At 42.7% G+C, this 26,879-nt stretch overlaps 1 protein-coding gene across 1 annotated transcript in view; it reads left to right on the forward strand.

Moving 5' to 3' along the window:
* Positions 1-3,418: 3,418 nt before the first annotated feature.
* The window catches only part of LOC121585155 (Na(+)/H(+) exchange regulatory cofactor NHE-RF1-like), a 32,815-nt gene continuing 9,354 nt past the window's right edge, over positions 3,419-26,879 (forward strand). The window contains exon 1 of the mRNA XM_041901535.2: positions 3,419-4,328. Within this exon, the coding sequence (XP_041757469.2) occupies positions 3,822-4,328 (507 nt within the window). The 5' untranslated portion in view covers positions 3,419-3,821. The remainder of the gene's footprint in view (positions 4,329-26,879) is intronic.

A 26,879-nucleotide genomic window follows, 5' to 3' on the forward strand; every position in this document is an offset into this window, starting at 1 on the left:
AAACATGCTCTGGTAATTTAGTTCATGTGTATCACATGCTGCAGCTGCAGCCTGTCAGCCTTACTCATTATTGCCATAAGGAAGGATTGGAAATCCAAATTGAATTTCTTGCCCCAATTTTGCCATATTTACAAAGAAATTAGGAAATGATCTGATCACTTTATGTAAAGATGTTAGGTGGAATAAAACACAGATTTTTGGGGGGCTCATGGCTTCATTTGTTTCACCACATGTTATTCAGGACTAAATGCCATTATACAGTACATGTTGTATGAGGAGTACCCTCTACTACTGCGGTGTCATGCACAAAAAGCGGACTAATGACAGTGATTTTGTAATTATACCCCAAATTAATATTATTTTCTGAAATGCTGTGGTCAAACGTTAATTGAGGTGGTGGTCAGAAGTTCCAGCATGAGTTTTGATTTGCTTTTAAACGTGCCATCCACCACACATTCGACCAATGAGAGAGTTCCCTCTGAGACTGTTGTTGTGGAGCCTCTATCAGTCATCATTAATGGATGTTGTTGTTGTTGTTGTTGTTGTGGCTCTACTGTACATGGGTTGCATTGTGTAACATGTTCCTTTGTATTTGGTTATGAATGTTTGCTTATTGAATTGGCTTGATGTCACAATTATTGTCACTCTCTATGGAGGTGTCACAGTGATCACAAAGTGCCATGGAAAAGTGCTTTGTTATCGTACAGTATATAAAAACTATTTTTTGTAATGAAGATGGTGGTGTTTATTGTAGTGTGCAGTGTGTGTTTGTATATCTGTTTCTTTGAGTCTCCTGGGGAGGAGGTTATAGGTCAGGGTTCCCCAACTGGCGGCCTGCCAGTGGTTTTATTTGGCCCCTCAAGTTTTCTGAGCAAAAAAATAAATAAAAAATTGTTGGACATAAAATACTAAAAACACCAGGAAACCAGCTTTAAGTGATTTTAATTTAAGAAATCTGTACCCAAGTATTCCCACACATAATAGAGAGAAACGTGATTGTATACAAATGCAAGCAAGGTTTAAATTATTATGTTTTAGTCAAACATTGTATGTGTTTGGGCTTTTTGCAGTCTACAAATTATTTGTAATTATGTTCCAGCCCCCGACCAACGGCTCCAGAAAAAATCGGCCATCATCTGAATCTAGTTGATGATCCCTGTTATAGGTGGATGGGATATGATGTACTGAGGTTGCCTCCCACCAGGTGGCAGCATTGCTTTTCAAAGAATAATAGGGCGTTACGCTATTTACCACAGCTAGTTCAATTGCACTTTTTAAATCGCCACTGAACACGCTGATTGGTAAGTGTGTTTTTCTGTAGAAAACCAATATTTCAGTCTTGGGGTGTGTTTCCTGACCGATTCCGCGTTTGGTTAATGAAGTTTGTCCCCCATGACAAGCCTATTTCACTTCATGAAAATCCCCATAATGAATCTAAGATAACTCAAGAAATCAGTAAATCATTTAGACGTTTTTGCCGACGATGTTTTAGTTGCGTGATTTTACATCTAACTAAGGTGTTTGGTGCAGTATTTCTCAAGTTAAAAAATGCAACACATGTCGGAGTTGCTGGGCAGGTCTGTCTGACTGTCTATGCTATTGGATAGAGAGCAATCACTGCAGCTGTTCACCCCATGTTAGTAGGCAACTGGGCATCGTCAAATCAAAACCCAACCTTCATTTACCAGTTGTGACGCACGGATGTTCCAAACTCAGTTTAATAAAGACTGACTTTATGACCAAAAAAGTATCCTATTTACACTTTGTAGTCAATTTTGACACGCTGTTTCTGACTCATATTTTTCAAAGGGATTAGTTGCTTTTTAAAGGCAGTCACTCTTTAATATCACCACTCTTTATTTGTTTCACACAAATAGCTCCAAACATACACAAAGGCACAAAGGGACTGGATTGTTTTGTGAAATACATCCATCTGAAAAAATATATATTTTAAAATAAATAAGCCAGTAAGGCATCCACTTATTGAGAGTGACAAAAAAATGTTTATTTCAAACCACCACATATAGAGATGAAACTGGAAATGTGAGATTATGGGAATCCTCACAGCCCTGGAATATGAAAAGGGTTATTTACCGGTACTGTACAAAAGAGGTTCAATTTGAGCTGAGTTGCAGGGCTATATCAACCTGGATGGTGGAGTCTGGAGTGGAGATGGTGGTGCCAGGCAGAACACTCATTACTCATTGTACCTGGCTCAGCTGTGTACCTGGAATCTAGCTCTCCCCTTCCCATCCAGTCTATCAATCACACAGACCATAAACCTCCTAGGAACACTTCGTCCTCCACACAGTTGTACAGTTGTACAAACGATTAAATCAATCACAAACAAGAATCATTCATTCCTCAGAAACATCACAAAGCACCTGATCATCAGACTTTCTGTATACATAGTTTGAGATGATAGGCCTATTAGTGAGTCATCAATAGGGGCGGCAGGTAGTTTAGTGGTTAAGAGTGTTGTGCCAGTAATCGAAAGGTTGCTGGTTCTAATCCCCGAGCTGACAAGGTGAAAAATCTGTCGATGTGACCTTGAGCAAAGCACTTAACCCTAATTGCTCCTGTAAGTCGATCTGGATAAGAGTGTCTGCTAAATGACCAATTACTTTATTATTACCATAGTGAGTCATCAATAGACTACAGTGAGTCATCAATAGATTATAATAAGGACATGTCCATGCATTGATAAGTGTACCTGGCAAATGTCCCAGTATAGAGAAATAAAGACTCTGCTGTGGTTTTGGGTCAGTGAGGTCCTTGATGTTTTAGTGTTGATGTAATAGAGCATGTTTTCTCAAGGAGGGTGTAGGCCCCTTCCTTCCACATAAAGGTTTGCATTTCTTCAGAATTGCAGGGCCTTTATCAGAAGAGTGTCTGTCTGTCAGTGAGTGTGTGTGTTCTCACAGAGACAAACAGACAGACAGACAGAGAGCAAGCGGGGGAGGGAGAGAGAACAAGCACATGTGGCGAATGCAGATGTCCTCTCCTGAGCATAATATATGCAATCTATAAGTAAACCTATTTCAACATCAGGAATATACAGTACAGTGAAGGCTGCTGAGGGGAGGATGGCTCATAATAATGGCTGGAAAGGAACGAATAGAATGGCATCAAACCTGTTATTGATACCGTTCCACCTATTCCGCTCCAGCCATTACCACGTGCCCATCCTCCCCAATTAAGGTGCCACCAACCTCCTGTGATACATGCCATATGTTTACAGAAGGACCACATGCATTTGTCACAATATGGCGCAGCTGGCTGGCTGCAGTAGCAGCAATCATTTTTGCGCATGCACTTGTCCATCATTAGGGCCAATAGCATGCATGCCCCAATGATTTATGCGCCTCCCTCCTCCTGGGGTATTTGAGTAGTGATTGGTGTTACTATCTGTCTTCTGCACCTACGTCACTGTCCTTTATAAAGTAGTCTACTGAGTTTAATTCAGTGTCAGAGTAGAGAATATAGTTTTGGAGCAGAGTCATCGCATACATATAGTTAGTAGAACTTGAGATTTTGGCGACACATCTCGTGTTGGCATAAGTCCCCTGTATGCACAAAGTTGTAGGAGTTGCTTTTGAAAGTGAGTTGCGACTGCGGTTGATATCCAGTCACCACGGACGGCGCCTTATAAACAGACGGATTGGATTCCAGACGCTCTTCCTTGAGAGCGGTAGAGATTCCTGTTGACGGGTACCACTCGTGCTCAGCATCTCAAACTGACTTTTCTTGGCAATTTCCAGCTACTGAACGATCCTTCTCACAAGCAACAGGTTGAATTGGTTAAATAAATAGCAGAAACTATGCCCAGCAAAAGCGAAGATCATCGGCCAAGACTCTGCGTGCTGGAGAAAGGGGACAATGGGTATGGGTTCCATCTCCACGGTGAGAAGGGTAAGACCGGGCAGTTTATACGGCTTGTGGAGCCCGACAGTCCGTCTGAAACTTCGGGGATTCGCGCGGGGGACCGACTAGTGTTCGTGAACGGGGAGAACGTGGAGAGCGAGAGCCATCAACAGGTTGTGTCCCGGATAAAAGCCACCGTGGGCCAGCTCGAGCTCATTGTTATCGACCAGGACACTGAGCAACTGTTGAAAAAACACAAGATTAAGTGTCTCAAAGAATATGTCACGGAGCGCATTCCTTTACCCAGCGACGACGAGTCAGAAAGCGAAGATGTGAAGGAGAACGGGACACCATGCGGGACACCGAGAGAATCCACCCCCGTCCCGGAAAATAACGGAGAGATCCATAGCCACGTAGAGATCCATAGCCACGTTGAGAAAAAGCTGAGCATCAACTCTGAGAAGGTGAGTGTGCCAAAGTGCAAAACCAGAAGAATCTATGAAAGCCTGGTGGCCACATAAGGTATATTCCGCAAATATACAACACAGATTCCGTTACAGTTTGCGTAATAATACCACTGACACTGTCCTAGGGATTTCAATTAAACGAATGGGATGTTTTTTTTTATTCATCCATTTATTCACCAACAATGTAATTACAATATCTTAACTTTTCAGTCTCCTGTTATATAAGTGCACTGTGAAAATAACATCATTAATATGGTCAGCTGCAAAGCCCAGTATTCCCACTCTCTTCATTGTAGCAGTTTTGGCAGAGGTAGCAGGTCGTAGGCGAGTCAGTTGGCTGCACATTTGTTGTGGGTGGTGGGGGGTATAGGAGAGGAAGGACAAACAGCCTGCTTCAGCCTCGAGTTCAAGTCAACATTACTGTAGGACTGGGACAGGAGTCAGTCAGTCAGTCTCTCACTCACTCACTCACTCACTCACTCACTCACTCACTCACTCACTCACTCACTCACTCACTCACTCACACAACACACTGTGGCTCCAGGGGTCCTGTTTATGAACTTCTATTAAATTATTATACATCATGGTATTAACACCCATCTTTTCAGCTCTAAGAATTCACACTTTCATTTTCAGACAGCTGTAGAATGCTTAACTCCCTTGCAGTTACAGAATCCCTGGCATGTTTCCAGAACACTGGAACTCTATTCACCTGTTCTTACTCTGCTAATCACCAACATCCTGATCTGTCTCTGGCAACAAGGGTCTCCAGGGAAAACATCTGCCACCTTCAAACTTCCTTCACTATCTCCTGTAATGGAATGTGAAATACATGCTTGGATGTGTGTGAATTTGACAGTGATGCTGCACACCACACACATTCAGGGGAAAGGGCAACTATGTTTTGTGTGTTGTTGTTCTGAGGTTTGAGAAATAACTGACACTTGACATTGGTGTTGAAGATAAATAATTTGAGGTTTACTGAAGCAGATGTCTTTGAACAGACCACATCAAACATATTTCTGGTGTCTTCTTCATATTTTCATTACTCGCAATTTAATGCACCCACAATGGAACACAAGAAACAAATCAAAATACAATTCTTAGTCCTTGATTATGACCTTCCGCTGTCTATGAAAACAAATGAAGAGTTTAATTCCAAAACGCTACATATCAATTTTCAGAAATGTTGGTAAATTTGCTTTTATTGTTTAAAGAACTTATGAAAGAGATTGGTGTGTTTTTTCCACTATCTTATCATGCCATGAGGTTGTTCAATGACAGACATGTATTTTTTTTAAAAATCTATCACTTGATGGTTTCATTTCAGAGGGACAAATAATCATGTTTTTTTTTAGCAAAACGCTATATATCCGCCTCACTCTCTGAGAAATAAGTAGGACTGCTAGGTTTTACACAGTCAAATGTAACAAATAACATGTTTTTTTTAATAAAGAACTGTACAAATGATACATTTGTGACATCAATATTTAGTTAATCAATGCAGTAATATGAGATCTGTATGTAAAACATTTAGATTTTACATTTTAGTAATCTTATCCAGAGCAACATACAGTTAGTGCAACCACATACAGTGCCTTCAGAAAGTATTGACACCCCTTGACGTTTTCCACATTTGGTTGTTGTACAGCCTGAATCTAAAATTGATTTAGTTTAGATTTGTTGTCACTGGCTTACACACAATACCCCATAATGTCAAAGTGGAATGATGTGTTTAGACATTTTTACAAATTAATACAAAATTAAAAGCTGACCTTTATTGAGTCAGTAAGTATTCTACCCCGTTGTTATGGCAAGCCTAAATAAGTTCAGGAGTAAACATTTGCTTAACAAGTCGCATAAGTTGCATGGACTCACTCTGTGTGCAATAATAGTGTTTAACATGATTTTAGAATGACTATCTCATCTCTGTACCCCACACATACAATTACTGTAAGGTTCCTCAGTTGAGCAGTGAAATTCAAACACAGATTCAACCACAAAGACCAGGGAGGTTTTCCAGTGCCTCACAAAGAAGGGCACTTATTGGTAGATAGGTAAAAATATATAAAAAAGCAGACATTGAATATCCCTTTGAGCATGGTGAAGTTACATTTTGGATGGTGTATCAAAACACCCAATCACTACAAAGATACAGTGAGGGGAAAAAAGTTTTTGATCCCCTGCTGATTTTGTACGTTTGCCCACTGACAAAGACATGATCAGTCTATAATTGTAATGGTAGGTTTATTTGAACAGTGAGAGACAGAATAACAACAAAAAAATCCAGAAAAACGCATGTCAAAAATGTTATAAATTGATTTGCATTTTAATGAGGGAAATAAGTATTTCACCCCTCTGCAAAACATTACTTAGTACTTGGTGGCAAAACCCTTGTTGGCAATCACAGAGGTCAGACGTTTCTTGTAGTTGGCCACCAGGTTTGCACACATCTCTGGAGGGATTTTGTCCCACTCCTCTTTGCAGATCGTCTCCAAGTCATTAAGGTTTCGAGGCTGACGTTTGGCAACTCAAACCTTCAGCTCCCTCCACAGATTTTCTATGGGATTAAGGTCTGGAGACTGGCTAGGCCACTCCAGGACCTTAATGTGCTTCTTCTTGAGCCACTCCTTTGTTGCCTTGGCCATGTGTTTTTGTCCTGTCCACTTAGCAGAAAAACACCCCCAAAACATAATGTTTCCACCTCCATGTTTGACGGTGGGGATGGTGTTCTTGAGGTCATAGGCAGCATTCCTCCTCCTCCAAACACGGCGAGTTGAGTTGATGCCAAAGAGCTCGATTTTGCTCTCATCTGACCACAACACTTTCACCCAGTTCTCCTCTGAATCATTCAGATGTTCATTGGCAAACTTCAGACGGGCCTGTATATGTGCTTTCTTGAGCAGGGGGACCTTGCGGGCGCTGCAGGATTTCAGTCCTTCACGGCGTAGTGTGTTACCAATTGTTTTCTTGGTGACTATGGTCCCAGCTGCCTTGAGATCATTGACAAGATCCTCCCGTGTAGTTCTGGGCTGATTCCTCACCGTTCTCATGATCATTGCAACTCCACGAGGTGAGATCTTGCATGGAGCCCCAGGCTGAGGGAGATTGACAGTTATTTTGTGTTTCTTCCATTTGCGAATAATCGCACCAACTGTTGTCACCTTCTCACCAAGCTGCTTTGCGATGGTCTTGTAGCCCATTCCAGGCTTGTGTAGGTCTACAATCTTGTCCCTGACATCCTTGGAGAGCTCTTTGGTCTTGGCCATGGTGGAGAGTTTGGAATCTGATTGATTGATTGCTTCTGTGGACAGGTGTCTTTTATACAGGTAACAAGCTGAGATTAGGAGCACTCCCTTTAAGAGTGTGCTCCTAATCTCAGCTCGTTACCTGTATAAAAGACACCTGGGAGCCAGAAATCTTTCTGATTGAGAGGGGGTCAAATACTTATTTCCCTCATTAAAATGCAAATCAATTTATAACATTTTTGACATGCGTTTTTCTGGATTTATTATCTCACTGTTCAAATAAACCTACCATAAAAATTATAGACTGATCATTTCTTTGTCAGTGGGCAAACGTACAAAATCAGCAGGGGATCAAATACTTTTTTCCCTCACTGTACAGGCATCCTTCCTAACTCAGTTGCCGGAAAGGAAGGAAACCACTCAGGGATTTCACCATGAGGGCAATGGTGACTTTAAAACAGTTAAAGAGTTGAATGGCTGTGATAGGAGAAAACTGAGGATGGATCAACAACATTGTAGTTAATCCACAATACTAACCTAATGGACAAAGTGAAATGAAGAAAGCCTGTACAGAATACAAATATTCCAAAACATACATCCTGTTTGCAACAAGGCACTGAAGTAATACTGCAAAAAATGTGGCAAAGCAATTAACTTTTTGTCCTGAATAAAAAGTGTTATGTTTGGAGCAAATCCAATACGACACATTACTGAGTACCACATATTTTCAAGCATAGTGGTGGCTGCATCATGTTATTGGTATGCTTGTAATCGTTAAGGACTGGGTAGTTTTTCAGGATAAAAAAGAAACGGAATGGAGCTAAGCACAGGCAAAATCCTAGAGGAAAACGTAGTTCAGTCTGCTTTCCACCAGACATTGGGAGATTAATTCACATTTCAGCAGGACGATAACCTAAAACACAAGGCCAAATCTACACTGGAATTGCTTACCAAGAAGACAGTGAATGTTCCTGAGTGGCTTAAATCCTGAGTGACTTAAATCTGCTTGAAAATCTATGGCAAGACTGGACAAAGGTTGTTTAGCAATGATCAACAATCAATTTGACAGCGCTTGAAGAATTTTGAAAGTAATAATGGGCCAATGTTGCACAATCCAGGTGTTAGAGACTTACCTAGAAAGACTGACAGCTGTAATCGCTGCCAAAGGTGATTCTAACATGTATTGACTCAGGGGGTTGTATACTTATCTAATGAAGATCTATATTAGTTTTATTTTTCCTATGTTTTTGTACAAATATTATAATTTTTCTTCCACTTTGACATTGGAGTATTTTGTGTAGATCGTTGACAAGAAAATGACAATTCAATCTATTTTAATCCCACTTTGTAACACAACAAAATGTGGAAAAAGTCAAGGGGTGTGTGATGAGTGTCGTGAAAGGAGTCAGGCGCAGGAGGGTAATCACCGAATACAGAGTTTATTCCTTCGTTGACACACACATGCGCTCCAATAACGATCAACGAAACAGGCACAGGGGAAACCAACATCCCTAGTAAATACACTGTAACGGAATCCAATAATACATAAGCACAGGGGAAAATCTACCCTGGCAACACAATGAATGAGTAGCTCCACCGAGCTACATACTCTCACAATTAACAATCACCCACAAGGACAAGGGGGCAGAGGGAACACTTATACACAGACTAATTAGGGGATAGGAACCAGGTGTGTGTGATTTACAAGACGAGACAATTGTGATGATGATTGGGGCGGCAGTGGTTAGTAAGCCGGTGACGACGAACGCCGAAGCCTGCCCGAACAAGGAGGGGAGGCAGCCTCGGCGGAAGTCGTGATGGGGTGTGAATTCTTTCAGAAGGCACTATATCACAGTTAAATATACAGTATACAAACATTCCAGCGAAACAATGTATATATAGCGTTTTTTAAAATAACACATTTGAATAAACATTTTATTTATTTATCTGAGAACAGTAATATTTTACACACACAAAGGTACCAATAAGCAATCATTTTTAGTGAAAAAAACACAAATGTGAAAAATGTGTGGATAAAGCGTTTTGGAATTAATCTCTTCACATTGTTCAATGTCTGTTTCTCACTTTATTTATTCTGTAAAGGGACTACATTTTGTCTTCACATCCTCTTTATACCCTCTAGCCAACAGCATGCACATGACGTGGGTTCATTAAAACATTGAAGAAAAGAGGGGCATTCCAAAACATCTGTGCCCCCTGGCGTGCCCCGGATGTTTACCCCTGGGGCTCTCCCAGCCCCTCTCAGCCCCTCTCTCTGGTTCCTCTATTGCCGTGGTGTAATAACCCAGACTTCATCACTGACACTGCAGTGTCTGTTTGGGTCTCTGTGTTCCAATGTGGCGCTCCGAGTGAATCTCACTGCTGAGTGATTTGCTACCATAACAGTCTAAACAACAGTCTCACTACCATACCCTGCAGTGCCCAGCCATGAGCAGCCTACTCATGTGTTGGACAGGATGCAGTCAGCCAGACACATGTGCAGCATCTTACGGGCTGCTCGAGGGGCATTTCGCTACACCTGCAATAACATCTGCTAAACGTGTATGTGACAAATAACATTTGATTTGATTTGACATCATGCATATCCTGTGTTTGCTATGTGAAAATGTATGCTATGTACCGTATACGGTTGACATGTTTGTGACTTGAACTCCTCCAGTATTACACTTCCAATAGAGCAGTAACCCACTGTGATCTCATTGACTTAATCAATAGTATGAGCAGGATTTCCAACAGGGTTTAATCTGAACTTGCAGGGAAGGTAATGGGGGCCATCTAAGAAACCTTATGAGAACCCTGTTTCCCTCACCTCCACCCTTAACTTCCATGTCTCGTCCCAATATCCAAAACACAGCAATTCCACCCCACCTATAGGCCCTGCTGTGTCCTGGCTGTGACACGGTGTCTGCAGGGTAGTTAAATGCTGTGTCTGCCTCATCTCTTATCACTGCTGTGTGTTAACATTACAAGGCAGAGTCCCAGCCGGCCACAATATCACATTAGTTAACTCTATAGACTAGAGCAATTGAAGCTCATGGAAACAATGTACTGTATATTAGTGTAAATGGCTTACTGTAAATTGCCCTCACTTGTCTGGGCATTTCTTGTAAAGCATCTACAGGTCCTGGAAAATGACTCAAGCACCATAGAAAAACAGGCACAGTTATGTTGTTTGTCTTAGAAATACACACAGATTGTTCCTCTGTTTACTTTCAAGCTCACCCAGATGGCCTAATGGAGTTGTGGTATTATAGTTAACGCTGGCACGCAACTCAGAAGGAAGTGTTCCATGAACAAACAAGACCACTTCTGTACCGCTCATATTTCATTGGTTGAATTATAGTTTTCATATTGGACATTTAATGTTTCCCTGGTTTCTAGTGTGCTTGCTTGCTTGCTTTCTAAATCAAAAATGCACACAAAATATAGGCCTAGTTAGAGAGAATACATTACTTGACAGTTTAAAGGCCCAGTGCAGTGAAAAACGTAATTTATCTGTGTTTTTTAAATATTTCCACACTGAGGTTGGAATAATACTGTGTATTTATGAAAATTATGATACTGCCCTTTTAGTGTAAGAGCTGTTTGAAAAGACCACCTGCGATGTCAGCCTGTTTTGGTGGGATGGAGTTTTGGCCTGCCTGGTGACATCACCAGATGGTAAATTAGTTAATATACCAATAAGAAAGAGAGGTCTAAACCAGCACACAAGTCACAACAGGTTATATTTTGGCTGCCCTTATTACACCCTTAACAGATTTAGGTGCCTCATGTCATATTGACTGGATCCTATGGGAAAATCTGTCATTAAAGCCACTCTAAACATCTGATAAAATATGAAAATAAGGGTGTGATGCATGGCTTGAGTTGAGCCTCCAAGTTTATTTTCTATCCACTGTATCTATCTTATCTGTTTGTGTTATTGTTTTGTGTGGGTGAGGCGCCTAATTCACTCCGTTTTGCTTTTGAGGAAAGCCCACATCAACAGAGGCTTTGGTCCATTGAGATTCCACTGGGAGACTGAGGAGGATGCCAGCCAGCCAGTCAGCTTGGGGTTTCTGGAGTCCTCATGAATGACTGCCTGGTTACATAAGCCTGTTTTTAAAGGCAAATTACAGGAGAGAAAGAGTCCTCCGTGTGTCAGATGAAATCAACTGTGACTAGTAGGCTGAGAGTTCTGCTGTTCAGGGAGGGACCGTTGTGTGTGTTCCATGTCTTGGAGGAAGTCTGTAGAGAACAGTAACGTAGAGACTTCGCCCGGAGAGCAGGCGACATGCAGACAGGCCTGTAGGCATATGCCAGTTGGCTGACTGTCTTCACTGGGCTGTCTGTCTGTCTGTCTCCACCAGGGTTCTACCGGATATCAAGCCTGTTATCTACTCATTCATATAAAAGCTGCTTATTAAAGAGCATGGGTCAGCCACTGACACACCCACTGCCACTTGGCTTTTTGGCCCTTGTGGTGTGCCGTAGAGGGGAGAGGCTTTTGTTATGGCACAACATGGTTCCTCAGGCATCGGAATATCCCACTTTAGTGCCTGTGTAGGAGTATTCACTCTCTAAAATGGTTTTTCTCCCACAGAATAGAGTGCGTGGGTTGACGATGACTTTAAATGGTTTAATCTGGTGATTGAGGAGCGAGCAACTCGTAAAAAGGAGACCACATTTCACATACAAGTCAATGTGTTCCCAACGTGTGGCAAAGCTTGAAGTTGAAATAGATTTCAAACCAGGCTTTTTCTTTAAGCATTCCTGATGGATTATTTAGTGGGTTTGATTATTGACCTATAGTGGGTAATAGTTTATTTACTGGGTTATAGTTATGTATTTCAGACCAAGTCACTGTGTGTACCTCACCATGTTCAAGTTAGCTACGACACAAATCCTGACATTATTTATGTTAGCTTTACCAACTATTCAATCAGACGCTGATGCCATACAATCCACAATGGCTGTTCAATATAACATTGTCCTATGCCATTTAAAGAAAATATGTCAACTCTTCATGAACTTCTCTTATAAATATTTTAGGAACCAGGCGGCCACACCTTAGTTTGTGACTCTCTTTTTAAATCTCCTTAGCGTAGCTTGCTTCTGTGGGAATCTTTTCCTGGGGCCTTGGCCAGCACAGAGACTCCAGAAAGCTTAGGCTGGTTTCCTGTCATTGTTGTTGGGGAAGGTAGAGAGAGTCAGGCAGACCCCTCCCTCATCCCCCTCTTCTGCTCTCTCCAAAATGGGTTGCCTCTACTGGTCACAATGAAAACACCTAGTCTTTATAACTTTCATTTTTCTACAATTACTACAGTCTACAGCCCTCAAACTCAACTCTGGACCTCGAAGCCAGTTCCACTGCATTTTTTTCAATAGTTCCCCTCTAACCAGAGACTGATTTAGACCTGGGACACCAGGTGTGTGCAATTAATTATCAGGTAGAACAGAAAACCAGCAGGCTCCGGACCTCGTAGGGTAAGAGTTGAGTACCCCGATCTACAGTATACACACAGTACAGTGTTGATCAAACTGATAGGATAGCATGCTAGTGGATAACATGCTAACTCATGTGGACTGTTTAAGTCAAAGTCAAACCTCTTACTGTAGTTGATTGAACTGCATTTAATGTAACTTTGGTCAAATCTAGAGCAGCATTTCCCAACTCCAGTCCTCCAGTATCTCCAACAGTACACATTGTTATTGTAGCCCCAGACAAACACACCTGATTCAACTTGTCAACTAATCATCAAGCCCTCAATGAGTTGAATCAGGTGAGTTTGTCTGGGCCTACAACAAAATTGTATGCTGTTGAGGGTACTTGAGGACTAGAGTATATAATTGATATAGCCCGATTACTCCATTGTTTGTGATGTGTGGTCACGTGTAGGGCGTCTGTCTTGTGTATTTGCTCAATCATGTGTGTGTGTGTGTGTGTGTGTGTGTGTGTGTGTGTTGTGTGTGTGTGTGTGAGTGAATGTTTTGGAGTCACCCTTTCCTTCCCTCCTCTTTGTTGATTGTTGAGCAGTATGTTCCAGAGGAAACGGTCCAATGACAAGACAGACAGGGTGGAGGGCTAAACACATGGTCACAGGCTTCATTGTGTTTCAATGGAAGGATCCATTTATTTGTGTACTGTGCAGTCAGAGTGTGTGTGTGTGTGTGTGTGTGTTCTGCCAGCGTGTGTCTCTTATGCGTGTGTATTTGTTTGTAGAGGGTAAGAGTTCAGCAGCTTGTGAGTGTATTATGTAACTAACTCTGTCTTACACACCCCCTCTAGGCTATAGGGTCAGTCCTGTAGATCTGGTTCTCTAATAACGTTTAGTTGTATCATACAGACTGTGTGATTTTGGCCTTAGATCTACTGCACAAAATAGTAGGCTATAGTTGTAGGCATCACATGGACAGAGAGGTGCATTCGAAGTCCCTCACTGCAGGTCACTGGACTCCCTGCTCTGTGTGTTCTCTGTCTACAGTCTCGTCTGGGGCCCTGGGTGGAGCTCTGGCCATACATTCACACCCACCACAGCCCTCTTCCTGAGCCCCAATGGCTTTCTCTGAAGAGCGGTATGTGTGTTTGTGTGTGTGTGTGTGAGAGAGAGAGAGAGAAAGTTGAGAGAAAGAAAGAGTAGATGGTAGAGGGTTTGTAGTACAGTGACCAGTGAAAGCTGCTTGGTGAAGTGAGCCAGTGACTCTGGCCCAAAACAGCAGCACCACTGTCTCTCCTACAGTATAGGGCCAGGTCAGGGTGGGGTGGAAGTGGACCCCATGATGGGGAGGGGAACCCCCTGGGATGCAGGGGGGGGGCTTGCTACAATGCCACATTCCATTTCCCATTCCATACCCCTCAGGGTTCATAACCCCTCCCTGACAATGAGGGAGAGGGCCGCACACTCCAAGGATAGGGGTGGGGGAGGAGGAATGAATGACACTCTGGGACCCTGAATTAGACTCTCCCACACCCGCGCCCAGCCATGACACCATACAGTAGGACCAGGACAGACTATACAACATATACAGGCAGAGTGTTGACACTGTGTACTGTCTGAAAGTGGTTCTATCAAGTTACGAAAGGCCAGGGGCATAATCTATTCTACAAGCGTGTGTATGATGTTGCTTTCCGCAGTTTTGGTGAGCTTGGTTATGTTATCAAAACTGACTACGGTGTGACAGCAAAGTGTGGGCAAATGTTTGTCACATTTTGACCATCCACAGCCTGAATGACGCCACACAGGATGTCACAACATTCTCTCTGACTTATTCAACCCTCTCATCCATTTCTAGCCCTTTTTCCTCTCCCCTCTGAGCTGGCAGTATGATCTCCTCTTCTCTGTCAATCTGTGCAGTGCCGGGTTCTCTGTGGGAGACATTTTGTGTGCCTGCACCTCATTGGGCGGAGGTCAGAAACAGGAAGCATGGCCTCACAGATAAACCATGTTGACTCCTCAGGCCTGGTGCCTGATAAGGTAGGACTAACACACTGATACTAACACACTGATAGAGAGCCGTAGGGATGGAGGAGAGACAGCTGCTTTGGAAAGGTGTGTCCTGAGAAGAGACAGAACTAGAGATTTGATTGACGGGGATGCCGGGCACTTCAGTACCTAATCAAGGCACACCCACCCATTAGTGTTAAAATATCAACATTGGCACCCCCCATAATTGTTGTGATTGACAATGGTCCACTATTTTTAGTGAACCCACCACGAGTAGCTTGTAATTCGAACCCTGGGCAGAGCCATCCCATAGGTGGCCGTTGTAGACCCAGTCTGTTCCAACTTCAAATGGAGGTGGATAGTAGCAGTGGTGGAAAAAGTACCCAATTGTCATACTTGAGTAAAAGTAAAGATACCTTTATAGAAAATGACTCAAGTGAATGTCACCCAGTAAAATACTACTTGAGTAAAGTCTAAAAGTATTTGGTTTTAAGTATACTTAAGTATCAAAAGTAAATGTAATTACTAAAATATACTTAAGTATCAAAAGTAAAAGTATTAAGCAAACCAGACGGCACAATTTACATATTTTTTTTTTTTACGGTTAGCCAGGGGCACACGCCAACACTAAGACATAATTTACAAACAAAGCATTTGTGTTTTAGTGAGTCCGCCAGATCAGAGGAAGTAGGGATGACCAGGGATGTTCTCTTCATAAGTAAAAAAAAATTCTGTCCTGCTAAGCATTCAAAATGTAACAAGTACTTTTGGGTGTCAAGGAAAATGTATGGAGTAAAAAGTACATTACTGTCTTTAGGAATGTAGTGAAGTAAAAGTAGTCAAAAATATAAATAGTAAAGTAAGGTCCAGATAACCCCCCCCAAAAAATGTGTACTACTTTAAAAGTTGCTGTGATAGCAGGCAGAAGCAAGTGGACTGACTGCATGACAGATCTATTGTATATAGAGGTCGGCTGAATGCGTGTGGAATGCCTGGGTTGATGATTTGCGGGGCGCGTGGCAGAGGTGTGTGCGTAGACTTTGGACCTTATCGATGGCACAAAATGCAGCCATGTGCAGCATGGAAAACTCTGCTTTAGCCAATGCCTATCAGGCAGAGCAAGACACATTCTCTGTCCATTACAGCTGCAGTAAAATATCTCTTGTATGGCGTTATCATGAATTATAAACTGGGTGGTTCAACCCCTGAATGCTGATTGTCTGAAAGCTGTGGTATATCAGACTGTATACCATGGGTATGACAAAACATGTATTTTTACTGCTCTAATTACGTTGGTAACCAGTTTTTATAATAGCAATAAGACACCTCTGGTTTTTGTGGTATATTGCCATTATACCACGGCTAAGGGCTGTATCCAGGTACTCCGTGTTGCGTTGTGCATAAGCACAGCCCTTAATCATGGTATATTGGCCATATACGACCCCCCCCCCCCTCGGGCCTTATTGCTTAAGAATAACATGATTTAACATTAGTCTTTTTCCTGGATGTTGCCCTGTAGTTGAGTCACTCAGAGACCCTGGCATTCTGTATTAATAATGACACACATTACGTGGCTAAAGTATGATGATGTCCTGTTAAATACACAGTAGATACACTTCAGTCCTCCACTGTCTTCAGATGGGGAAAATATTAACCAGGCATCTGGCAGAGTGGCAGCCGCTGGCATGGTGTATGAAGCTGTTTTCAAGATGAGGTGTTGACTTTGACAGCTGCCTTAGTGTTCCATTAGAAAGGCCCTCTGGGTCAAATATACAAAAATGTATGCACGCATGACTGTAAGTCACTTTGGATAAAAGCGTCTGCTAAATGGCATATTATATATTATACACTGCTCAAAAAAATAAAGGGAACACTTAAACAACACATCCTAGATCTGAATGAATGAAATAATCTTATTAAATCATTTTTTCTTTACATAGTTGAATGTGCTGACAACAAAATCACACAAACTATCAATGAAAATCAAATTTATCAACCCATGAAGGTCTGGATTTGGAGTCACCCTCAAAATTAAAGTGGAAAACCACACTACAGGCTGATCCAACTTTGATGTAATGTCCTTAAAACAAGTCAAAATGAGGCTCAGTAGTGTGTGTGGCCTCCACGTGCCTGTATGACCTCCCTACAACGCCTGGGCATGCTCCTGATGAGGTGGCGGATGGTCTCCTGAGGGATCTCCTCCCAGACCTGGACTAAAGCATCCGCCAACTCCTGGACAGTCTGTGGTGCAACGTGGCGTTGGTGGATGGAGCGAGATATGATGTCCCAGATGTTCTCAATTGGATTCAGGTCTGGGGAACGGGCGGGCCAGTCCATATCATTAATGCCTTCCTCTTTCAGGAACTGCTGACACACTCCAGCCACATGAGGTCTAGCATTGTCTTGCATTAGGAGGAACCCAGGGCCAACCGCACCAGCATATGGTCTCACAAGGGGTCTGAGGATCTCATCTCGGTACCTAATGGCAGTCAGGCTACCTCTGGCGAGCACATGGAGGGCTGTGCGGCCCCCCAAAGAAATGCCACCCCACACCATGACTGACACACCGCCAAACCGGTCATGCTGGAGGATGTTGCAGGCAGCAGAACGTTCTCCACGCCGTCTCCAGACTCTGTCACATGTGCTCAGTGTGAACCTGCTTTCATCTGTGAAGAGCACAGGGCGCCAGTGGCGAATTTGCCAATCTTGGTGTTCTCTGGCAAATGCCAAACGTCCTGCACGGTGTTGGGCTGTAAGCACAACCCCCACCTGTGGACGTCGGGCCCTCGTACCACCCTCATGGAGTCTGTTTCTGACCGTTTGAGCAGACACATGCACATTTGTGGCCTGCTGGAGGTCATTTTGCAGGGCTCTGGCAGTGCTCCTCCTGCTCCTCCTTGCACAAAGGCGGAGGTAGCGGTCCTGCTGCTGGGTTGTTGCCCTCCTACGGCCTCCTCCACGTCTCCTGATGTACTGGCCTGTCTCCTGGTAGCGCCTCCATGCTCTGGACACTACGCTGACAGACACAGCAAACCTTCTTGCCACAGCTCGCATTGATGTGCCATCCTGGATGAGCTGCACTACCTTAGCCACTTGTGTGGGTTGTAGACTCCGTCTCATGCTACCACTAGAGTGAAAGCACCGCCAGCATTCAAAAGTGACCAAAAAATCAGCCAGGAAGCATAGGAACTGAGAAGTGGTCTGTGGTCACCACCTGCAGAACCACTTCTTTATTGGGGGTGTCTTGCTAATTGCCTATCATTTCCACCTGTTGTCTATTCCATTTGCACAACAGCATGTGAAATGTATTGTCAATCAGTGTTGCTTCCTAAGTGGACAGTTTGATTTCACAGAAGTGTGATTGACTTGGAGTTACATTGTGTTGTTTAAGTGTTCCCTTTATTTTTTGAGCAGTGTATTATATATTATTATATTATAAATATGGTCAGGGGAAGAGAATGAGAGGATGCAAATTGCGTTAGATCATTAACCTTTCAGATGTTTTACTAGAGCTCATCATGGTGTTTTACAGCTCTCCACATCAGATCAGGTTTTTATGGGATGCCATCTCTGCTGTCAATCATTGACTCAGGTGCTGAAGAGACAGTGAAGCTCTGTGGTCCTCCATCTTACTGCCCATGACAGGGGTATAGGTAAATAGTAAATATGGATTCATATCAGGTAAGTATCAACTGAAGAGTGAAATAAGTGTTCTCCAGTTTCTCCAGGTGTGATTTTGGTTGGTTTGTGTATACCAGGTATAAACAAGGTCAGTCAGTTTTAGTGGCAGATCTTTGTCAGGAGTATTCAGTAGAGCTGTGGTTTGAGGTGTTGCAGCTGTGTGGTGCCAGTTAAACAGAAGCTCTGGTGATACTGTACCTTTCTGGCATGTAGTACTTCCTGAGGGGGTAACGTTACGTTGAACTGGGTTACATCATGCTCTGGGTGGGGGCTGTCAGATCTCTAACTTTCAGAAGAGATAGATTAATAAAGAAGCATCACCAGCAGCTGCAGATAGTTGAGCATATCAGGCTTAAGGATGTTGGTGAATAGTTGTGTGTAGATAGACTGTACTCTTAGAAAAAAGGGTTCCAAAAGGGTTCTTCAGCTGTCCCCATAGGAGAACCCTTTTTGGTTACAGGTAGAACCCTTTTGGGTTCCATGTAGAACCCTCTGTGGAAAGGGTTCTACATGGAACCCAAAAGGGTTTACCTAGTACCAAAAAGGGTTCTACAAAGGGTTTTCCTATGGGGACAGCTGAAGAACCCTTTTAGGTTCTAGATAGTACCTTTTTACAGGTTCGCTTGTTGGCGTGTGTGTTGGTTAGTTAGCATGTTCAGGCTGGTTTGTTAGCATGTGCAGTAGGCCTACAGTGGTTTTCCAGCCCTTCACAAATTCTACAGCACAAGGGCAGAGTCATGTCTTAATTGTAAAACTAACAATTACTCAATAATCCATGCCTTCTGGGAATGCTATAAAGTCCAAAAGTTATGTCCAGAGTTAGAAAGTTGGCTTTCAGAAGAATTACAATGTAAATGTACTTTTAATCTGTCTGTCTGCATATTTCAAGACATGGCATATGGGGGTGTAGTGAGATACCCGATGGGCTGGACAGTTCTCTTCTGATCACTCATCTGGGAAAAAAAACAATCCTACATCGTTAAAACAATGGAAAGGTCAAATGCGTCATTAAAACTTGTTTTTCAACCACTCCACAAATTTCTTGTTAACAAACTATAGTTTTGGCAAGTCGGTTAGGACATCTACTTTGTGCATGAAACAAGTAATTTTTCCAACAATTGTTTACAGTCAGATTATTTCACTTATAATTTACTGTATCACAATTCCAGTGGGTCAGAAGTTTACATACACTAAGTTGACTGTGCCTTTAAACAGCTTGGAAAATTCCAGAAAATTATGTCATGGCTTTAGAAGCTTCTGATAGGCTAATTGACATAATTTGAGTCAATTGGAGGTGTACCTGTGGATGTATTTCAAGGCCTACCTTCAAACTCAGTGCCTCTTTGCTTGACATCATGGGAAAATCCAAAGAAATCAGCCAAGACCTCAGAAAAAAAATGGTAGACCTGGTTCATCCTTGGGAGCAATTTCCAAACGCCTGAAGGTACCACGTTCATCTGTACAAACAATAGTACGCAAGTATAAACACCATGGGACCACGCAGCCGTCATACCGCTCAGGAAGGAGACGCGTTCTGTCTCCTAGAGATGAACATACTTTGGTGCGAAAAGTGCAAATCAATCCCAGAACAACAGCAAAGGACCTTGTGAAGATGCTGAAGGAAACGGGTACAAAAGTATCTATATCCAGTAAAACGAGTCCTATATCGACATAACCTTAAAGGCCGCTCAGCAAGGAAGAAGCCACTGCTCCAAAACCGCCATATAAAAGCCAGACTACGGTTTGCAACTGCACATGGGGACAAAGATCGTACTTTTTGGAGAAATGTCCTCTGGTCTGATGAAACAAAAATAGAACTGTTTGGCCATAATGACTATCGTTATGTTTGGAGGAAAAAGGGGCAGGCTTGCAAGCCGAAGAACACCATCCCAACCGTGAAGCACAGGGGTGGCAGCATCATGTTGTGGGTTGCTTTGCTGCAGGAGGGACTGGTGCACTTCACAAAATAGATGGCATCATGAGGAAGGAAAATTATGTGGATATATTGAAGCAACATCTCAAGACATCAGTCAGGAAGTTAAAGCTTGGTCGCAAATGGGTCTTACAAATGGTCAATGACCCCAAGCATACTTTCAAAGTTGTGGCAAAATGGCTTAAGGACAACAAAGTCAAGGTATTGGAGTGGCCATCACAAAGCCCTGACCTCAATCCTATAGAAAATGTGTGGGTAGAACTGAAAAGGCGTGTGCGAGCAAGGAGGCCTACAAACCTGACACAGTTACACCAGCTCTGTCAGGAGGAATGGGCCAGAATTCACCCAACTTATTGTGGGAAGCTTCTGGAAGGCTACCCGAAACGTTTGACCCAAGTTAAACAATTTAAAGGCAATGCTACCAAATACTAATTGAGTGTATGTAAACTTCTGACCCACTGGGAATGTGATGAAAGAAATCAAAGCTGAAAGAAATCATTATCTCTACTATTATTCTGACATTTCACTTTCTTAAAATAAAGTGGTGATCCTAACTGACCTCAGACAGGTACTTTTTACTGGATTAAAGGTCAGGAATTGTGAAAAACTGAGTTTAAATGTATTTGGCTAAGGTGTATGTAAACTTCCGAGTGGTTGAAAAACGAGTTTTAATGACTCCAACCTAAGTGTATGTAAACTTCCGACTTCAACTGTATGTCTCATTCTCTCCAATGAGCTAACTGCTCCATAGGTCCCCTTCCTAGACTTGGACTGGATGATGATGATGACATGATTGCAGTTGTATTCTTGCATCAACCCATAGTAAAACATTTGGCACAATTGTCAGTAAGGGAAAGCCTGGTTTTGAATAATGACTCAATCGCTTTTAGTCGGATTCAAGTAAGACCCCAAGGTTGGTTGATGTGTTCATAATGAAAGTGTTGCACTTGTTCATATGAAACTAGGTTTCTGGTTGAGCACACGTGTCAACAGTCAGCGGCCACAGATGATGGTGATCACATTATTTTCCTGCCCTAAAAAAAAAGAGAGTAGAGATGGTTCTTGGTAAGGTACTGCTTCTCCTCCCTCCTGTCAACTCCATGTAGAAGGTGTTAGTGAGTCCCTCCATGTGACAGCCATAGAGAATGACAGAGGACTTTTCTTTGCATCTGTCCCATTATGGCGTCTGTGAGCGCACAGGCAGCGCCATTGAGATCATCTCTATTTTGAAGTAGTCAGTTTTCTTCTACTTCTATGAGTTGGTAAACAAACTGAAAGTGTGCATACTGCCACCTGGAGTGTGTTGTTTGAACAGGTATAAAGCCAAGGTTGGTGATTTACTGACACCTGCCGTTATGGAATGTTTGCTCACTAGTATAATTCCTTGGCTGATCCCTCCTGGATGGAATTATGTGATCCTTCCTTAACTTCAAAATGTTGAAAGTCCTCAATGGTGCTGCCCATGCTAAAAGGGGCTTTTCAGGCACTAGAGTCCTCTATCGTTCTCTCTGGTGACAGCCAACGACCTGTCAGAACAGCTCCGACCACTGACTTACTGTAAGTCACGGCTTTAGAAAGGGATGAGCCTCTGTACGTCTGTGTGCCTCTAAATCCTTGTAGCTGTAAAATAGTGCTGTCACATTTGCTTGATGGTTTCAGTAACCAGCAGGTAGAAATGCCCATTAGTCACCATCTCTAATTTACACTGGAAGCGTAATCAAACCAATTCATTCTTATCAGTCAAGCTGTGGGCAGGATGGAAAATGGCAGTTTGTTTTTTCCACGTCTTCTGTGTGTTAGATGTGAGTGCTGTAACCAGTGGGACTGCAGGTGTAGGGGTGTGTATTTGTATTGTATATTGATTTCTCTTTTATGTGAGGAAGTTGAATACAGAGGGAAGAGTATGCTTCAGGAAAGAAGTAGCAACAGTTCCTGTGCTGTGCTGCGCACTTCCCTCATGATGGAAAAGGTTGTGTCATTGTCATCCAGTGAATGTGTTCAGCTAGGAACCCATTCTCTTAACCTTACTGTACATGAAATCTATTCCTAAGCATTTAAAATAGTCCACAAAGCACAATACTTTCTCTGGCTTTTAAAATGCTTACTAAGATGGTTATTTCTGATGATTCAGGATATGTAAAACCTTGTCATTTATTCACATAAATGTTAATACTAACTGTGTTGTAACTGTTGTCTCAGCTTCTCTCCCTGTATTAAACTGCTATTCATGAGGTGTTGCTTCTCAGTTGACTGGAGATAATGACTTTCCTCTGTGGGAACACAGACCCCAGTGATTGTGACTGTTAGAAACCTCCCCATATAGAACACCACCAAGCAAACAACACAAGGTGGTGTAGATATGTAGGTGTGGGTGATAGGGATGAGAGGATGGATATTCCTGAGAGGTCACTGAACTCAACATGATTGGAGCTCAAGGTGCCCATATGTGAGATCTCAGGGAGCTTTAAAGGAACATGTTGAGCAAGGTATAGGCCTAGAGACAACTCTTCAGGAGTTATAGCACACGGTATTCCTATTTACAGTATATAATTACCACAGGAATGTTTCATTTCTTAAAACGAGATAGAAAGATGGCTTAATATGATCTAATGAATTGAATTGAATGTTAACTATGTAATTGTTGGTCAACCTTCCCCCACCTGAGTGGTTACCATGACCAAACCCTTCCCATTTGGAACCAGTAACTACCTCTCCCGAATTGGACGTACTTTCCAGCGTTCTTCTCCCACATTCTCCAAATATTATGTCTTGATAGAGAGAACTAGGCTCAGGGAACCATTCAAAACAAAATAAAGAGTGAAAAGATTACCGGTATACAAATATTTCTGACCTGAGACTGAACTCATGTCAGGGCTAAGCTTATCTAAAATAAATATTGGTTTCATGTGGGAGACTTTTCTAATACAGAGACAGTCACCTGATTTTCTCCAATAGCACACTATGGCATTTGCGATGGATATTCCCTATATTCTGTCAAAGCTAGGTTGTTTTCTCCTGTTTAGTGCCTACTGAATGGGGCCCAGGCTATTGGGCGGAGGGGTGACTGGAAAGCTGTCTGTTTGGGCTGACTGTTTTGATAGCTGACCACTGCAGGTGACTGTTGTTCTTACGGTATCTTCCATGCATTACTCCCTTCCTGCAGTGGAGAGGTTGAGTGTGCACACACACACACACACACACACACACACACACACACACACACACACACACACACAGGACATGCAGTAGGAGTGAAGCATGGTTTCCTCCCCAGTAAAAGGCCCTGGTTTGTGTGTGTGCAGCAGATTCCACAGATTCCGTGCCCTCCCGAAGATTCTTCCCTGCTCCCGACACAAACTGTCTTCTGTTATCCCTGCCACCCTGCCATGGTCCCTTTCTGTTGGTTGGAAGGGACGCTCGACGTTGGCCAGTTGACCTCATCCTTCCTGGCTGTGTTCTGCTGTGAATGCCTGTTATTAAAGCTGCAATATGTAACTTTTTTAGGAGACCTGACCAAATTCACATAGAAATCTGAGTTATAGATCTGTCATTCTCATTGAAAGCAAGTCTAAGACGCAGTAGATCTGTTCTATGTGCACTATTTCTATGCTTCCCATTCTTAAGTTACATTTTTGCGTCTTTTACTTTCGGTTTTGTACACCAGCTTCAAATAGTGGTTATGGAAAATATATTTCAAAGCGATTTCGATGGTACAATGATTTTCTATGCTATACTTGCTTGTTTTGTTACATTAATTGAAATTAGGCGAGCTATTAGAATTTGAGCAAACAGGAAATGGCAGAGCAATTTCTGCATAGTGCACCTTTAAGAGTAATAGCACTCCAATTGGACTAAAACTGATCTGTCCTTGTCAGACACTGCTTAGTGCTCGTCTCTAAAATGTGTGGTAAGACTTGTGCAGTGGACAGTCGATGGGATCTTCATACCAGAAGGACATCATTAAGTCATGCTGTATTTTTCTTAGCTTACATGACCCTCCATGACCCCGTGTTTCTAGCCTTCAGTTTGTAGGATGCAGGTGCACCCTCGGTCGTTAGATTGCTCTTCTTCATTTTGAAGGGAAAATCCTTTGTGGTGTACAGTTTGCAGTTTGCGTTTAATTATGTAGCAAAATAGCGATTACACACCAAAAACAGGAAGCAGAGAAACCACTGTAACCAGCTTTTTCAGTTTAACCAGGACTTTGGCCTTCGGGTAGGGAGGGACCACACCAAGAGTTACTCAGGGAGAATTTAGTTCCAATTAATGTCCTTTTTCTGCATACTTTCCAATTTTTTCTACTTTCCCTCTAAATATGCTCTTTTGATCTTTATTGATATGTTGTGACAGTTGATTTTGATTTACTCACAGTTTGGAATGTATATTTTATATGGAGGTCTGGAATGAAGAACATGGAGGAGAATCAGACCAGATTAACATTTACACTACCAGTCCAAAGTTTGGACACACCTACTCATTCAAGGGTTTTTCTTAATTTTTTTACAATTTTTTACATTGTAGAATAATAGTGGAGACATCAAAACTATGAAATAAGACATGGAATCATGTAGTAACCAAAAAAGTGTTAAACAAATCAAATTATGTTTTATATTTGAGATTCTTCAAATAGCCACCCTTTGCCTTGATGACAGCTTTGCACACTTTTTGGGTTACTACATGATTCCATATGAGCTATTTCATAGTTTTGATGTCTTCACTATTATTCTACAATGTAAAAATACAGAAAAACCCTTGAATGAGTAGGTGTATCCAAACTTTTGACTGGTACTGTAAGATGGTTGTCAGTTTCATCAGATGCAGAGGGACTCAACTTAAGTTGATGCACATTTCGCACACACGGTCCACTTCACTCGGCGTGTCTGATTGGCAGGATCAGTGTTTGGCACGCTGCTGCTCCCTATCCTCCTAGCCATGTTCAACTCTGTTCCTCTGACTAGAACCTCCTACAGAGACATGTAGTGAATTCAGGGGGCAGTTGAGCCTCATTGAAGCTCTGCCCAGCCCCAGCATTATTGATGTTGTCTCAGAGAGGACCAGTATTTGTCTTTGACAGCAAGAATGGTCTACTGAACGGTCTAGTCTCTTTATGATAGACTAGTTAGCTCTCAGGCTGTTGCGTCTTGAGATGGCTGAGGGACCGTATGGGTTGTGGGTGAGGGGCTTTGCCTGGGCCATTCCTGAAAGCGGGAAGCAGGTGGAGTCTTCAGGAAACCTGTCTTTTCCTGGACCTCTACTCCACAGAGGGAGAGGCTGCTGCTCGTTGGAGGGGGGAAGGCTTTGTGTGCGATTCCTTAAACAAAAGGCTTCTTCCGTTCTGAGTCTCAGTGACTACAGCTCTCCACCCAGCAGCCTGCCCCTTTTTTTTACGCACTGATTGGACTGACTAATACAGCTCTCTACTCCTCCTTAAGTCTGCAACCAACTTACATAAGACAAAGGCCATTGGGCATTCATTACTGCTCAGCTTTGATGGTGTGTGTGTGTGTGTGTGTGTGTGTGTGTGTGTGTGTGTGTGATTGGCTGATGGTTTCTATAATCTCAATTATAGGCCTCAATCAAAGTCTTGTCAAAAGTGTATTTGGAAAAACTGATTACGTCAATAATCGTATTGGCCAATAGGGGCAGTATGGGGTTGTTGGGTCAGAGAGACATTGATTATGATTATGTGTCATTTGTTGGCTCCTGTTTTATATATGTGCTGTATTTAGCTCTGCACCTACATTTTAACATTCCCTGAGGACTTTGTAAAACTCTGTAAAAGGTCCTGTTACTAAAAAAAGAAACTGCTTGTGTTCTCTTACCTGACGGATGGGAGTAGCTGGACTTGGTAGAGTTTTTTCCTGGATGACACAGTGCAATGTCTTCCTGTCATCTCAGAGAGGCAGGAGGACAGGGGTCACCTCCCAGCCTGCTATTGTCCTGCCCTGGGCTCACTGGGCTGACTGGGCTCACACAACACAAGGGACTGGCCCTCAGGAACTGGCCCTTCCTTAGGCCGGGGTAGTGGCTCCATGCCTCCTGGCTCCAGCCCATCCCAGTCCTCCCTACACTAACACAGCTCCAGTCACATGCTCTGTACACCCTCCTATTCTGTCAGACTCCTTTCCTTCCTCTGGTGTAATTTTAGTCTTATTTGATCATGAATGTCAGAGTCATGGTCTTAAATGTAGCCTATTACTGCATTTCATACCATATCAGCATACCGGACATAGGGAAAGGG

Source organism: Coregonus clupeaformis, chromosome 35, assembly GCF_020615455.1.
Source record: "Coregonus clupeaformis isolate EN_2021a chromosome 35, ASM2061545v1, whole genome shotgun sequence".
Lineage (NCBI taxonomy): Eukaryota > Metazoa > Chordata > Actinopteri > Salmoniformes > Salmonidae > Coregonus > Coregonus clupeaformis.